Raw genomic sequence first — 17,892 nt, forward strand, 5'->3', positions numbered from 1 at the left:
CAAGTACAAGCCAAAATTAAACAGCTGTTGTCCTCAATTAGCTTCCATTCTACTGGGACTTATAGTATTGTGCAGATATGTATGTGAAAAAACAAACAATAATGGTAATTAACATTCAACTATTCAAATGAACACCACCAATTCTTCAACAATTTATGATTTCATTGATGGGGGTACTCCCTTCACCAATTCAGAGGGAAACTCTATAACCTAGGAGATTTTCAAGAGTTGGTGCAGGGGAAAAATTCATACCCCTACAGCCACGAATGGTCATGAAACTCTCTGGATTTAGCTCATCTTGAGGTGACAGGCATACAACCTCCCACTAATTGCTTGTGCAGCTCCTTTCCAGCTTGGTCTTCTAGGACCTGCCAATAACAACACTTTGCGGGTACAGCCTTCTGATTTTACCTCTGTTCCACAATGAGTCATCAGTGTAGGACTTGAGTGGAGTGAAAGAAATTGGGATCAAAAATGCCCCAGAGCTGGAAGGGAGAGGAGGGGGTGGGGTTGTTGATGGAGCATTTAAGATTACTTAGTGTCATCCAAGACCAAGGTATGATGAGTTGGAAAACTGGTAGAGTCTGACCTGCACCCTAGATTTCAGAGTATTCAGAGAAAGGTTGCATAGGATCGCATGCCCCAAAATTCTTAAAGCATTGGCGCAGAGGTGGTCAGCTTAGGATGGAAAGATCACTTAGAGCCAATGCAGCTTTGTCAAGAATAGGTGAAGTTAAAATAGCCTTCTTTCCTTTTTTTTTTTTTTTTTGACAAGGTTACTGGTCCAGAAGATCAGGTTAATGCTAGAACTATAGTCTACCTTGATTTCAACAAAGCTGACAAAGTTTCTCATGTGTTCCTTGGACAAGATGGACAGAGGTGCACTAGATGATCATATAAGTAAAGAAATGTGGAACCACTAGAATGACTGGACACAAGTTGATATAAACTTGAAGATCAACTATAGATTACCCCAGGGATCTATGGGTTTTGTGTGTGTGTGTGTGTGTGTGTGTGTGTGTGTGTATGTGTATGTATTTCACATTTTTTCAATAATTGGGATGAAAGCATTATTGGTATACTTATCAACTGGGAGGCATAATTAACCCATTATATGACAAAGTCAAGATTCAACAATATGTTGCAGACTAGAATATTGGGTCAAATCTAAAAAGATGATCTTTAATAAGAAATAAATAGAAATTCAAGAAAAAGTTCCCTCATTCCAAAAAAAAAAAAAAAAATGAACTTCACAAGGACAAGACGCAGGTGGTGCTCATTTTTAAAAGATTTAGGAGTTTTAGTGGACTACCAGCTTACTACAAGGTATAAAGGAGAGAGGTTTCCTTTCTTTGTATTTCCAGCTAGATGATACAGTGGACAGAGCACGGGGCTTGGAGTCAGTAAAGCTTGTGTTCACATTTGACCTCAGAAATTTACTAATTGTTTGAGTGACTCTGGGCAAGTTATTTAACCTCTGCCTCAGTTTATCAACTATAAAGTATTGTTATAACAATAACACCTACTCCCTAGGGTTGTTATGAGGATCAAATGAGATAATATATGTAAAGCACTTAGCTTAGGAGCTGGAATATAGTATGTGCTTAATAAATGCGTTATTGACCAACAGACAAGCCAGTGTGATCTTGGGCTTCATTGAGAGAGATATGGTGTTCATGGTAAGGAGGGGGCGGGCGAGAGTTCTGCTGTATTCCAGACTGGTTAGATAAATACTGTGTGATACTTTGTGTTATAGTTTGAAATCTCACAACACTATATCCCTTTCATTTGCATTTTTCCTCATTCCCCTGAGATTTTCAGAATTTGTTTTTCTAAGGGAATATTATTTTGTATAATTTTTAAAAAATATTTCCTTGGTAATCTGATTAGAATAGCATTAAATCTATCAAGTAATTTACACAGTATTTTTGTTTTTGTTCTACTGGTATGCTCTAGTCATAAGCAGTAAATAGCTCCCTAATAATTGAATCTCTCTTTTATTTGCCGAGTGTTTTGTAGTTGTATTTATATAAATCTCATATGTGCCTTGACCAGTTAAATCCCAGATATTTTATGCTTTTTGTTATTATTTTGAACGGAATTTTTCTTAAAATGTCTTTCTGATTTTTGTGAGCATTGTCAAGAAATGTAATTTTGTGGGTTTATTTCATATACTGTACCCTTGTTGATACCATTAATCTTTTCATTTAGTTTCTCTGCTATTTTTATGAGGTTGTCCAAGTACATAATCATATCATCCGGAAATAGGGATGGTTTTATCTTTTTTTTACCAATGTTTATACCTTTGCTTTTGTTCTTTTGTTTTATTACTGTTGCTAGCATTAGGGCAAATAATTGTGAGGAAAGAAAACATCCTTGTTTTACCCCTGATTATACTGGGAAAGTATCTAATATCTCTCCATCATAAAACTGTTAGCTCTTATTTTAAATATATACTTTTGATTATATTAAAGAAGGATCCTTCCATGCCTGTGTCTTTTAAAGTTTTTTTTTAATATAAATGAATGCCAGATTTTGCCAGAGACTTTTTATCTCTATCTATTGAAATTATCAAATGGGTTTTGTTCTTTTGTGCTTGCATGATTAATTGTACTATGTTTTCCTAATGTTGACCCATCCTTACATCCCTGATATGAATTCAACTTAATCATAATGAATTATTTTCTGGATTTACATGGTCTCCTTGATAGAAATTTGTTTAAAATTTTTCATACCAATATTCCTTATTGAGATTGGTCTATACTTCCCTTTTTCTGTTTCTTCTTTTCTCTATTTGGGAATCAGTATCATATTTGTCTCATAAAAGGAGTTAATTGAGTGTTTCCCCTCACTATTTTTTTTAATGTTTATTTATTTATTTTTACTTTTCAACATTCATTTCCACAAAATTTTGAGTTACAAATTCTCCCCCATCTTTCCCCTCTCCCCACCCCAAAACACTGTGCATTCTGATTACCCCTTCCCCTAATCTGCCCTCCCTTCTATCACACCCGTCCCTTCCCTTATTCCCATTTTCTCTCGTTTCTTGTAGGGCAAGATAGATTTCTATACCCCATTACCTGTATTTCTTATTTCCCAGTTGCATGCAAAAACAATTCTCAATGTTTGTCCCTAAAACTTTGAGTTCCAACTTCTCTCCCTTCGTCTCTCCATACTCATCCCCACTGAGAAGGCAAGTAATTCAATTTAGGCTATATATGTGTAGTTTTGCAAAAGACTTCCATAATAGTCATGTTTGTGTAAGACTAACTATATTTCCCTCCATCCTAACCTGCCCCCCATTTATTCTATTCTCTCTTTTGACCTTGTCCCTCCCCAAAAGTGTTTACTTCTAATTACTCCCTCCTCCCATTTGCCCTCCCTTCTATCATCCCTCTTACCCCACTTATCCCCCTCTCCTACTTTGCTGTAGTGTAAGATAGATTTTCATATCAAATTGAGTGTGCATGTTATTAAACCAAATGTAATGAGAGTAAGTTTCACTTTTTCCCTCTCACCTCCCCCCTTTTCCCCTTCATTTTCCCCTTCCCTCTTGTAGAAGAGATAATTTGCTCCATTCCATTTCTCCCCTTCTTCTCCCAATATATTCCTCTCTCATCCCTTAATTTTATTTTTTTAGACATCATCCCTTCCTATTCAACTCATCCTGTGCTTTCTCTGTGTGTGTGTGTGTGTGTGTGTGTGTATGTGTAAGTCATCCCTCCAGCTACCCAAATACTGAGAAAAATTTCAAGAATTACGAATATTATCTTTCCATGTAGGAATATAAACAGTTCAACTTTAGTAAGTCCCTTATGATTTCTCTTTCCTGTTTACCTTTGCATGCTTCTCTTGATTCTTGTGTTTGAAAGTCAAATTTTCTATTCACCTCTGGTCTTTTCATCAAGAATGCTTGAAAGTCCTCTATTTCATTGAATGACTATTTTTTTCCCCTGAATTATTATTCTCAGTTTTGCTGGGTATGTGATTCTTAGTTTTAGTCCTAGTTCCATTGACTTCCGGAATATCATATTCCAAGCCCTTCAATCCCTTAATGTAGAAGCTGCTAGATTTTGTGTTATCCTGATTGTATTTCCACAATACTTGAATTATTTCTTTCTAGCTGCTTGCAATATTTCCTCCTTGACCTGGGAACTCTAGAATTTGGCTACAATATTCCTAGGAGTTTCTATTTTTGGATCTCTTTCATGAGGTTGAGTTAGCCTATTTTTAAAGGTGTTATTTTCTTCAGCATTTTTTTGGGTCTTCTTTAGCAAGCTGTTGACTCACTTTTCATAATTTTCTTGCATTGCTGTCATTTCTCTTCCAAATTTTTCCTCCACCTCTCTTACTTGATTCAAAAACCTTTTTGAGCTCTTCCATGGCCTGAGACCATTGCATTTTTATTTTGGCAATTTGGATGCAGAAGTCTTGACTTTTAGATCTTCCTCTGATGGTAAGCATTGTTCTTCCTCATCAGAAAGGATGGAAGAGAATACCTGTTCACCAAGAAAGTAACCTTTAAAAGTTTTATTTTTATCCCCTTTTTTGGGCATTTTCCCAGCCACTTACTTGACTTTTGAGTACTTTGTCAAGAGGAGGGTATAGTCTGGGGACCTGTAAGTTCTCAGTTTCTCCAAGGTGACACAATCAAGGGAGAGGAGTTTACTCCTCTCCTGGCCTGCAAGCTACCACAGGTTTTTCTGCCCAGGATCTTTGAAGCTGTCTTTGGTGGTTGTGGGTTGAGTAATATAGGAACCACAGCTGCTGCTGGGGGTTCCACCCCTGATACCTGCTGGCGCCATGCAGCCAAGGGCTGCACTCTGTTCTGAACTTGGTGCAATTCCTGTCTGCCTTCCAGGCTGTCTTGGGCTGGAAATCTCTTTCACTCTGTCATTTTGTGGCTTCTACTGCTCTAGAATTTGTTTAGGGTCATTTTTTACAGGTATTTTATGGGCTCTGAGGGGAGAGCTAGAGTAGATATGTCTTTCGACTCCACCATCTCGGCTCTGCCCCCCCTCCCATTACTATTTTTAACAATTATTTTTTGTAGTATAGATACTAATTGTTCTTTAAACACTTGATTAAATTTTATCTAATGTGGAGTTTTCCCCACTTTCACAATGGACTTGTGGCTTGCCTCAGGTATTTGTTTTCCTGAGATTGGGTTAAGTTCTCAAGTCTCTGTTTTGTTGACTTGCTTATTTGTATTTTTTTAAAGAAGTTCATTAATTTCCTTTTAAGTCTCAGCTTTGTTGATGTATAATTCTGTGTAATTCCTTTTTATTTCCTCTTTGTTGTGAACAAATGAGTTTGTTATTTGGGTAATCTAATTTTCCATTGAACAATATTTTAAACTCAACAGACTGAAATTAATGTGGCCCTTCAACCAATGAATCAGTGAGCATTTATTAAGCACCTAAAGTGGGCAGTCTCTGTGATAGACTCTTGGGATAAAAAAACACAATGAGTGACATAATTCCTCTTCTGAAGGAGCTTATACTCTAATAGCAAAGACAAGAAGTACATATATAAATGTGTACAAAATAAATCCAGTAGATTCAGATGAATGATTCAGAAAACTGGAAAAAAAAATAGATATATTAGTACACTGGAGAAATAGTTCCTGGTCATAAAAAGATGGTAACATGGTCAAAGTTCCCATATCATAATATATTAGCAAAGGGATTCTATAGGATTTTCACTGAGGTTTTAGGTCCTTGGGGCTACAGCCAGCTGAGCACAGTGAGAGGCTGTGGTTTATGGCTTCACAGGAAACTTCCACTACACACAAATAAACATGTACTGCACACACCAAAGGCTGTTTGGTAAACTCAAATAATGCTCTATGCTTATGGGGAACCCTGTGAATCAGTGCAGAGAGAACACCCAAACCCAGAAGGACTTAACAAAACAGGGTTAGCTGATCAAAATGATTTTGAGATGGCCATTATGAGAAATTAAAAATATCAGGAAATGCTGAGGTGAACTGACACAAAACCAAAAAATCTAGAGACATGGGAAAGCTAATAAAAGTGACATATTTAAGAGAAGGAAATAAAAAGGAAACAGAGGACTCATCACCCACTCTTTCTTTTTTTTTTTTTGCACCCACTCTTTCTCAATGTCTTTTGTCCCTGCCCTCCCCCCAAAATGTTTTTAAAATACTTGTTCTAGAAAGTAGTAATTGAGTAAATTCTTTGCATTCATAATCTAAGCCATATTTGCAGGGGCATAAGAGGAGAGGAGGATTAATCATATTCTTCCTATATTCTGTCTCCCACTAAAAACAAGACTTCTGTGTGACCATTTATAATTCCAGAGGTCTGATACTGAAACACACTATCCATTAGAGAGAGGTAATGGATAGATTTAGGGTGCATAATTTTATATACACACATATGTATATACATATCTACACACGTATATGTGTAGGTGTGCATACATTTGAATATACATATGTGTGTATATGTACACACATAATTTTATATATAATTTATTAAACTTTTATACAAAAATATAAAATTTCCCCATCAATCATTGAGGGATGTTATTTTGCTTGTCCATGTATTTTTGTTTTAAGAAATTTGCTTTTTTTGTTAAAAAATGGAGTAGGGGTGGGAGAAAGAGAAAATCGATTTCTATTAATTAAAAGAAGGGTGGTAGCCTGCTGCAGATGTGAAATGTTGCATGGGCTTTCAAATGAGGTCACTGTATTATTGGTTTTACTTAATTCTTTTACTTTCTCATAAAAGATCTTGCACAAAGAAAGAATAACCTGTAAAGAGTCTTTAGCATTTGTGTGTCAAGCATTTGTGTTATTTTTTTAGTAACTTCATTTTCACATTGGCAACCAAGCACATTTGCAGCTATGAGCAGTAGAGAAAAAGAATGAGCTTGCAATGCTTGCAGATTTGTGCAACGGCTGGTATCCTACCAGGTGTTTCGCTGGTCTTGTTCACCTACTGTTGTAAAGAGCTCCCCATGCATTTGGAATATGGGAGGTGATATCCAGACCTTGCCAGTCTCAGTATCTTCCAACAGCACTGGCTGAAGTCACAGCACCTGCTCCTTTGCTTTTCAGAGGGCAGCCAAGGCAGAGACATTTATAGCAGTATAGTATTGTCTGAAATCAATGGTTTTTTTTTTAAAAAATGAGTTGTTAGCATAGAAGGTCACAGAATTCTAAGGAATTACTAATGAGAAAAAATATTTTGCATGTTACTAATTTTATTTTGTGTACTACATTTTAGGGGTTATTTCACAGTTACTGTGTTAGGAAGAGTCATATTATCAGAATTAATGTTTTTTTTTTTTATAAAGAATTGTATATATTTTCAGCAGTCTGTAGTGAAAGATTACAATTTTTGGTGGTCATGGGAACCTAACCTTCTATTTCCCATAAGTTCAGTGTATCCACATTCATGTGTTTGGTTTTTTTTACTTTTGTGCCATTTTTAGAGAAACATTACCCCCAAGAAAGTTAAGGATTGACTGCATAATGCAAAAACAAAACAAATCAATAAAACTGAAAGTGTAAAATTACTTATGTGACCTATTTTTTTTTAGACATTGATTATAGTCAAATGGACTCCAAGAGCTTAACTATCTTTCCTCAAGAATAATAAACCTCTAGTCATTCTTTGGAATAGAAAATTCTGCCTGATTTGAATTACTGTTTTCCTTTTTTTTTTTTTTTTTTTTGCCATGCTGGACCATGATTTCTTGTTACAAGCTACTCAGTAGTTCTGAGGCAACAGAAAGTGAGGACTCTTAAAATATATCCCAACAGCCTACCATGTTTTATAGATGGGTGGCAACAGTGTGAGTGCAAAGTCTGAGACGAGCTCTTGGACACTGGGCATCTCTAAGGTGTGACTGAGAAAGCAGTTTCTTCAGTTGAATGTCTAGATTATATCCATCCACTTAAATTTAGCTCATTCCTTTTATTTTGCAGGTTATTATGTATATAGGTCAGGTCTCCAAAGATATTCTGAAGTGGCCCCGGCCCTCCTCCCCTCCTGTCGTGAAACTAGAAAAGAGGTTAGCTCATGAATTTGGGATGCCATCTACTCATGCCATGGCAGCAACAGCTATCTCTTTCACATTCCTCATCTCTACAATGAACAGATACAAGGTAGGAAGCATCCCTACTGATGGTCCTTCTGGTACGGAGGATAAAGTTACAAGAATCACGAAATCAGTTTAAAACTGAAAGAGACCTTAGAGAATATCTGCATCTAAGACAACTCCAAAAGTCTAATGATGGAAAATACTATCCACATCCAGAGAAAGAACTTTGGAGTCTGAATGCAGATGGAAGCATAATATTTGCTCTCCTTTTCTTATTTTGTTTCTTCTTTCTCCTGATTCCTCCTATTAGTTCTAATTCTTCTTTACATCATGACTAATGTGAAAATATGTTTAATATCAATATATAATTAGAGCCCATATCAGATTGCATGCCATCTTGGGGGTAGGGGGAGGAGAAGGCGGGGAAGAAAATTAAAAACTCAAAATCTTATGGAAGGGAATGTTAAAAACTAAAAACAAATCAATTATTAGAGAGAGAGAGAGAGAGAGAGAGAGAGAGAGAGAGAGAGAGAGAGAGAGAGAGAGAGAGAGAGAGAGAAAGTACCTGCTAAGCTTCACAGAAGAAGAAACTGAAATAGAGAGAAGGACTTGCCCAAATAGAGAGAAGGATTTAAAACACATTGCTGCTACCCCCATTCATTTTCTGTTTCTTCTCTAGCAGACTCTTGGGGAGGGATTTGCAGGGAAGGGTGGTGTTATATTTACTTTAGGAGAACAGATTTTCATTTTAGAATTTTTCCTTAAAAACAGCTTGAGTAAATTTGAGATTGATGAAACAGTGACCAAGGGGGACTGAACACCCACTAAGGCTCCTAATAAAATTTTCTTTGAGTATTGTTCTCAGTCTCATAGCCAGGCCTGCATTTTAAATTCTAGTTCTCATGGTCTTTTCTTCAGAACAACCAAACTTAGGAAGTTTTGTAATCTGAACAAATGGTCCTCAAGGACTGAACTGAAACCACCAAATTTATTTGGTCATGTTGTCTCTAGCCAGAAGCACTGAGCAGCCATCACCCTGAACCAAGGGCTCCCAGGCCCTTCCTGCTCTTGATGACAGAGAGTCCATTCTAATGGATGACTTCAAAGCATTGTTTAGGAAGGAACTAAATGGGATTAAGTTTACAACATATTTGCTAACAGATTAATAAATGTGATGGAAAATGTGTTAATTTTTTCGATTATGCAATAGCTTGAATGCTAATTATGCTAAGGCCTTCTTTAACAACTTTAAAAGATTGATTTGCTTTGATTTTTTTTATTGATAGGCTTTGTTTTTATATACTCTTCATTTCCAAATACACCCCTCTCTCCTCTCTTACCCACAAGCAATTCCTTGTAACAAAGAATAAATAAAAGAGAAAAAGGAGGGGGGAGGGGGGTGAATGCAGCTCTGAAAAGCAAGCCAATCCATCATCACCTGAGGCTATATTTGCGGTACTCCACACCCATAATCTCTCCATTCCCCACCTTCCATTAAAGGGAAGGAAGTACCTTTTCCCACCACTTCTTTGACTGGAGGGAGAGACTCTAACAGTTATCTGACATAAAGATAAAACAATCACCTCCCCCGTTTTAGAGAACCATTCTTGTGAAGTGTATAAACTATCTAGAGACAATTTTAGATCTCAGTTAAATCTGAGTGAGATTCCCTTTTAAGAGGAAATTTTCATTTTTTTTTACCGCCTGAATCTGGGGACACATTTTAGTGCTGTTTAACAATTTAGCATGTTATTTAAATCAGGGTGGTGGGTTTTATTTTAAATTAGAAAGCAAGAGAAAATAACCCCCAAGTATAAAGATGGTTAAGAGCCATTTGTGAGTGAGGCACCAGCATCCTCAGGCTGCTGCTCCCAACCAGCCACCATCTGCTCACAGTGAGTTTTTGTCACCACAGATTCAAGAAGGGAAAAGGAGTCTGTCCTCAGGACACACAGGTTGGGTGGGTCTAACTAAAGGCTACACTGAACCTTTTTTTTTTTTAAATCACTTTTAGTTCACATGTAGCAAAGGCATTCTGATTTTTTTTTCTTACATGCATATATTTTTGTGATAAAGTTAGCCATTTAGTTCTGGCTTTTCTCCTAATAAACATAGGCACATGACATATGCAGTGTCAGCATTAACTGAATAATTTTAACATTAATGTGGCTAAACATCCAAAGCCAAATGAATGTTAAATTTTAGGAAGACGCATAGCTCTCTGAAACATTGCCATCACTGAGTGAACACAGTAAAGACTAGGCAATTATTAGCTCTCTGAGCATGGGAATGACATCTTTTTAGGTACAGTTAATGATTAGACTCTCCTTTCATTCCTTCCATGACCCTAGACCTCAGTAGCTAGCTAATGTTGAAATTGAATTGAATCTGGGGACAGCTAGGTGGCACAGTGGATAGAGCACCTGTCCTGGAGTCAGGACCTAAGTTCAAATCCGGCCTCAGACACTTACTACCTATGTGACTCTAGACAAGTTACTTTATCCCAACTGCCTCCAAAAAAATAGAAAGGAAGGAAAGAAGGAAGGAAGGAACTGAACTGAGACTGGACCCTAGCCATCCAAGTTGTACATATGTATTTAGTTCCTGGGTCAGGCCTACTCTTCCTGTACCATCTCCCAAGAAGATATGATCATCATCATCGTCCTTTAAGTTTTGTATTCGTTGGTTTGGGGTTTTCGTGACAGTCTTAGATGGTCTGAGGAAGGTCTTACTGTTGTCCTCACTTTACGTATAAGGAATCTGAGGCAGCTTGCCCAGCTAGTGCATTATTCCAACTCAGAATCCCCAATCTCCTCATCTCCAACTCCAGTCACTTTAGTCACTGCATTCTGCTGCCATTCCTGTCACAATTGGGTGCCACCAAAACATCAGCAAATATCACCAAAATTACTGCTACTCAGAACATCCCTATGGCAGCATTGTCAACTCCCTCATGCCTTCCATGGAGCCAAGACAATAAGATTATGAAAGTGGCCATTGAAATTCCATTTACTTCAACTTAGAATCTTGAGACATGAGTCTGTTTTCTACTCTGTACCATTTACCTTCTTATAGGAAGTACAGTGCCATGACTTCACACTTAGACATCACCCCTCTCCCTTTGCTCTCTTCAGTTCCCTAGTTCTTCTCTCTGGATTTGTATGGCAAGATTGTTAGTGTGGATAATGCTAGATGGGGGCCAGGAAGGATAACTCACTGGGCTGTGTTTGTGTATGTAATGCTGAAATATTAATGTCAAATACCCTGCAAACTCTCATTTTTTCTCTCCCTCTTTTCACAGTACCCTTTTGCATTGGGACTAATGCTGGCCATCTTATTTTCTACCATGGTATCCCTTAGTCGGATTTATACTGGCATGCACACAGTATTGGTAAGGATTTGTTCTCAAGTCTGGAACTGAATGTTGGAACGGTAAATTAGTAGGATGAACTTACCATTGTTATTAAAGCTATTTGTATGTGTAAAAATTCTTTTCCATTTTAATTCATCTTCCCATCAACCCTGTGCTAGGTCATTTTGCAGGACATACATATCCATGGTAACTAATTCCCTAGATAATATTAACAGGGCACTACATTATCATTATCTCCATTGGTACTTGAAAAGTGATTTTATTGATTTCCTTTTCTTTTTTTGGCCTCTCCTTCACTCACTACTCATTAACTCACTGCCTGCCATATTATTCCCCCATCTCTCTCTCTCTCTCTCTCTCTCTCTCTCTGTCTCTCTCTCTGTCTCTTCATCTCTCTTCCCCTCTCCCTCTCCCTCTCCTTCTCCTTCTCCCTTTCCCTCTCCCTCTCCCTCTCCACACTCCTTATAACAAATGAATACAACCAAGCAAAGCCAATCAATACTCAGGCCATGTCTAAAAAATACATGCACAAAACCAAAAATAACTGCAGAAGGGAAAACAAACACTTTTAAATTTAAATGCAATTTTTAAAAAATCTAATGGCTCACACTTTTATATACAATCTTTTTATATTGAAATGTTTGTATTTCTCTATGATTATTAAGTTCATAATAACAAAAATATTAAAGAAAAAGTTACTTTCAAAAGTTAGTCACTAGCTACATGTTTTCTTCCCAACTATGTGAAAAATGAAAATTGCTTTTATCAGATTTCATGAAGGGGGAAGAGATCTCTTTTTAGCCTTTTGTTCCTGCCCAAAGTGGATGCTAGGTCATTACTTCACATTTGTTGAATTTAATTGTTGACTACTTCTGGTTATTGTTGTTTGGGGGGGGGGGGGGGCGGGGGATGTGGAAGGAGATGGGAAAAGAGACTTTTTAACCAATAGAAGCTGCAGTACTCAGTGGACTCTGGAGGAAAGGGGTCTGTCCAAAACCATTAAAGCAAGAGCCAAGCAGTGGGAGGCATGAAACGGAAGAACGACTTAAGTGACATGGGTTGCCTCAGATGAGACAGGTCAAGGATCTGGGTGAATTCAAGAAAATTAGGAAGAGGTTTTATGGTCTTTCTTTGTGTGGCTGCAGAACTTAACTTTGAGGGCATCAGTGAGGGATGTTGAAACAACTACAACTGGAGTCATTTCTGGGGTAAGGGTAGCTCTGGTCATGGGAATGTTGTCTGACCAGCACCAGGTCCTAGCATTCTAGACATTGCGGAGTCCTCTTCTTCCCTTTCAGTTCCATCTCACTTTGAGCTAAACAGGAAGTGGTAGAATCCAGGGGGAAATTGATGGGGAGCAAATTCTCAATTTACTGCAGTGCTGCTTTGGAGGGTAAAGAGGCTGCTCCCAAATGTGTTTGTAGACTTAAATATGGAATTAAGTAGAGTTTTCTTGGGTTTGTGGGCATTTTTTTGAGGGGGCACTATTTTGAGTTTAAGTTTGTTTTATATCTTATGAATTCAGGTTAAAATTCATCATTAAAATATGTATGAAAGGCTGCACACCTGAATTGAAAATATATATAAAAACCAATTCGATAGATTTACAACAAAACATTTCCTATAATGGGATGGTTTCCTGGAGGACAGAAATATTGAATTCCTCCCTTGACCTTAGCATACCTATTCTGAGAGACAACAGTCTTGGAGAAAATCTTAGAAGAAGGCACTTAAAGAGAGGGTGGGGTTCTGATTTTCCTCCATTATTTTTCAACCTTGTCCCCATCAGCTTCGGTTCTAGACTCAGCTGATACCGAATGGTCAGAGACCATACTATTGTGATAATGAGTGAACTACGTATTAGAGCAGCAGAAGGGAAAGAGAATTCATTGGAACAGTGATTGAAAGATTTAAGTCTGGGGTTTGTTAGCAAGATAGAGTCAAATATTAGCGTATTACATTTCTATGAATGGTGTGGTCCAAAGAAAGCTGAACTTGAAGTCTTGGGATTCTGGGTGTGAATCTCAGATCAGCCATTTTCTACGAGACTGTGTGACCTTGGGCAATTAACCTCCCAATTTCCTCATCTGAAAATTAAGGAGCTGGACGAGATGACCTTTGAGGTCCCTTTAAGGTCTAGACATGTGATCCTCTGAATAATTTTTAAAAAGTGAGGTGCAAGTTTTCTAAATTATAGTCCTCTGTAGAGTCCTTTCTCATCCCCTTCCCCCAAAGGAGGTTGTATTAGAAACACCTGACATTGATTAGGCAAATGTAAGGCTCTCAGCACATCCCAATGGTTTGTTCTTTGCAAGTACAATAGTAGAAATAACTCTAGATTTGGAGTCAGAATAATAATAATAGTACTTTAAGGTTGGCAAAGCACTTTAATACGTTAATTCATTTGATCCTTACAACAACCCTGCAAGGGAGGTGCTCTTATGATCATCCTCATTTTACAAATGAGGAAACTGAGGCACAGAGAGTTAAAATGATTTGCCTATGATCATGCACCTATTAAGTATTAAGGAAGGAATTGAACTCAGGTCTTCTGGACTCCTACTTAGCTGCCTTTGCAGTGTACCACCCACAAAAGTATAATAGGCAGTAATTTTGGCTCCATTCTAATAACCAACCACAGATTCAAATCTTGAAATCCTCTTGCAATTCTCCTTCCTTTCTGTTCCTGTAAGATGGAGTTCACTCACCATCACAATAATCTGGGTTCTGATCCATTATCAGAATGATACTGGACTCATCTGTTTGCTCTGTTACCCCACTGTCAAGTCAGAAGGACTTCGTTTCAAGTTCCAGCTTCAAGACTTTTGAGCTGTATCCCTCAACTTCTTCTTTGTGAATAGGTACTTATTCTAAGTAGCACTGCAGTAGAAACACAGGCATGCCCAGAGTGAAACTAGGTTTGCCTGGACACCATGGGAAAGCATTCCTATTGGCCCTTCCCTAAAGTCCACAGTGAATGTTCCCCTGGGCACACCTGGCCCGTACTTTGTACATGCCTAGAGAGAGAGATGAGAGTTGTTATTATTGGGGGCATGACATTAACAACTTTTAGAAAACAGGCTCACTGGGAAATCTTATATGAACTGATGCAAAGTGAAGTGAGCAGAACCAGGAGAACATTGTACACACCAACAGCAACATTGTAAGGATATCAACTGTGAAATACTTAGCTACTCTGATCAAGACAATTTCAAAGGACCCATGAGGAAAAATGCTGTCCACCTTGGGAGAGAGAACTGATGGACTTGGAGTGAAGATTAAGGCATACTTTTTTTTTTTTACTTTCTTTATTTTTCTTGCTTTTTTTTGGCAACATGGCTAGTATAGAAATGTGTTTTATACTTTTTCTCACGTTTAATTAATATGTTTCTTGCCTTCTCAATGGGTGGGAGAAGGAAGGGAGGGAAGGAGAAAATTTGGAACTCAAAAAAATTTTCAATGGATGGCAAAAATAAATAAATGAATCTCTTTAGAAAAATGAATAAAATATTTTTTTAAAAGGACAAAACATGCCAAAGCCAGTAGGAATATCCTTGTGGTTACTTCAGTTACAAATAGCTAAGTGGCCCAGTGCATAGAGTGCTTGCCTTGGCATCAAGAAGACCTGAGTTTGAATCCTTCTTCAGAAACTTAATATGGGTGGCCCTGGATAAGTTACTTTAACCTCTGTCTGCCTCAGTTTCCTCATCTTTAAAGAAAAAGGAAAATAGTATCATCTACCCCACAGAGTAGTTGTGAGAGTCAAAAAAAAAACATGTAAAACACTTTGCAAACACTCTAGAAGTGCTGACTGTTGTGACATAACACTTAAAGATTTGCAAAGTACTTGATATGTGTTATTTCATTTGATCCTTACAACAGTCTTGTAGTACTCTTACAATCCACATTTTACAGATAAGGAAACTGAGGTTGACTGAGATTAAGTCCTCCTTCATTTCAGTGCCTTCCCTCTGAGATTATTTACAATTTGTTCTGTCCATATTTTAGTTCTTGTTGTTTGTTTTTGGGAGAGGCAGTTGGGATTAAATAACTTGCCCAGGGTTTTATAGCAAGTAAGTATCTGAGGCAGATTTGAACTCAGATCCTCCTAACTCCAGAGCTGCTGCTCTATCTATTAAGCCACCTATATCTTGTTTGTATAGAGTTATTTGCATATTGGCTCCACCATGAAACTGTAAGTTCCTTGAGAGTTGGGAATGTTGTGGGTCCTTTTTGGTATCCTCAGGATTTGGCAAAGTGCCTGTCACTTAAAAAATACTTGTTGACTTGTTTTGACCTACCATTGGTCACATATCTAGTGCCTGAAACGGGATTTCAACTCAGGTCTTCCTGCTTCCAAGCCCAGTACTCTGTCTTCTGTATCACCACCTTAACCATCTTATGCAAAACTACCTTAGATGCCCTCAGTATTCCCCAAGACATTCATCTAACCAACAGCCACACGTTGCAGGCCTTCGAACAGAGGCAGCACTCACTTGTTAGGTATGTCATAGTGAGGATTCATTTCAGGTATCAGTTCAGTAAGATGGCTGCAGAGATCTCTTCCAACCCTAAAAATTTGGCGAAGCAGAAAGAAGCCAGGAATATTATTTTTCTACTGGATCTTATTAGTGAATAATTGACATGTGACAGGGTTTTGACATTGTGGATTTATTTTTTACTTGAATTGGCTGAAACCCAGAGCTACTTTACTGAATATCTTCCTTACTCTCTGTAAGTAGAATTATTTGACTAGATTAGTTGCTAGTAAGTATACACAAACACATACATGCATGCATATAAAGTATGCACAATATACATGTGCACACATGTATATATGCACACATACATGTATGTATTGCATTATGTATATGCATATACATACATATGCATGTGGATATATGTATATCCACATACATGTATGTGCATATATTTGTCTTGGTTGGAATCAAAGAACCCTGAAAAGTTTTCCAAGTACTCAACTTCCTCTAGATTAGACAAAACTCTATTTTAGTTCAGAGTATAGCATTTTGATATGTGTATATTTTCCCCCAAATATGTCTAAAACTATTTAGCCTAAGTTGCCAGTCACTGCTGAAAAGTTGAGGGGATGGGGAACCGGCAGGTTAGGGAGCAGAGGGCTCCCATTTAACTTTGGAACTACTACTCTTATGAGGGCTGCCAAGATTTTTTAAAATTGCAGTTCCCACTATAAATTACCATCATATTATATCCATTATTTTTCTGTGACCCTGGAGGGAAATGTACTTTTCTTTCTGTTTTTTTCTGTTATTGGGATCACAATTAGTGCTTCCCACACATTCCAGTGATTATTTCTTAGGGAGCATGTTATGAAAAAAGAATTAAATAAAAGACAGGTTCCACAATTGTTATATCTCTTCCAAACACAAAATGAGAGCTGGTGGAACAGAGCAGCCTGTTTCTCTGGCTAAACTAGGATTATAAGCTACTTTAACGGGCCAAACTAGAGCAAGAGGTGGCAGAGATGGCATGAGGTTGAGCCATGAGTGGAGTTGATTGTGGTTACAGGCTGCCTGCCATCCACAACTTGGAGAAACCACTTTACGGGTCAATACAGAAGCACAGAGTCATCAGGCTAGAACAGAGACCCATATTCTATGACCAAGAAGAAGGTCGAAGTCAAACAAACTGTAGAGGAGGCAGAGATCACAAAGATAGTTAAGGCTGGAGTCTGCGTAGTAGCTGGGAGACCAGAAACGCACCAGGTATCCAAGACAGAAATTAACCAAAGTTGGCCTCAAACAGGGAGTTTCTCGTGCTCTTCCAGCTGTAGCAAGAACTAGGAACTGTGTTTCCAGGGCGTGCCCAAAACAGACCGGAGATTAGAGAGCTCAAAGGTTGCTTCATGGTGGCAACTTGCTACACCTGCCTAGCAGATTTTTACTTTTGACCAAGTGTTTGTATTTATTCTTCCAACTGCACTTTAGATGATTTGCTTTTTACATTTTTCTCAGTACCACCCTATTAGTTATTCCTTGGTTCAGGATGTCTGCTTATTGGGGTTACTGAATGAATACCTGATGAATAAATAAACAAATATGATAAAATGTAATACATGAATAAGTTAACCACAATAAATTAAGCATTGATCAATTCATGTTTACCATTTATTGTTCATTATTGTTATTTATGCTCATTGATTTATTAATATTCTTTTCTTAAATCATACCACAAACACAGGAATCCAAAAGGCAAGAACATTTAATTAAGACAAGAAACAAGGGAATAAAGCACTAACAGCCTTTGCTCCCATATAAAGGAATGCAGTCTCCTATACACTACAGTCCATCCTCCAGAAAGTTTTCAGACTGAGGTGTCCTAAAGCACAGACCTGACCATGTCATCCCCTCTTTCCCCCATTCAGTAATATCCAGTGGCTCCCTATCACCTCCAGAGTCAAATAT

The 17,892-nt window shown here is 37.8% G+C and overlaps 1 protein-coding gene across 3 annotated transcripts in view; it reads left to right on the forward strand.

Annotated features, from left to right (window-relative positions):
* Window positions 1–17,892, forward strand: part of SGPP2 (sphingosine-1-phosphate phosphatase 2) — a 126,207-nt gene that overhangs the window by 90,675 nt on the left and 17,640 nt on the right. For 2 of the 3 annotated variants that reach the window (XM_072617941.1, XM_072617944.1), the window contains exons 3-4: window positions 7,958–8,137; window positions 11,375–11,464. In XM_072617941.1, the coding sequence (XP_072474042.1) occupies window positions 7,958–8,137; window positions 11,375–11,464 (270 nt within the window). The remainder of the gene's footprint in view (window positions 1–7,957; window positions 8,138–11,374; window positions 11,465–17,892) is intronic. The other variant, XM_072617942.1, reaches the window with a different exon arrangement.

This window comes from Notamacropus eugenii, chromosome 6 (assembly GCF_028372415.1).
Source record: "Notamacropus eugenii isolate mMacEug1 chromosome 6, mMacEug1.pri_v2, whole genome shotgun sequence".
NCBI classification, from domain to species: Eukaryota; Metazoa; Chordata; class Mammalia; order Diprotodontia; family Macropodidae; genus Notamacropus; species Notamacropus eugenii.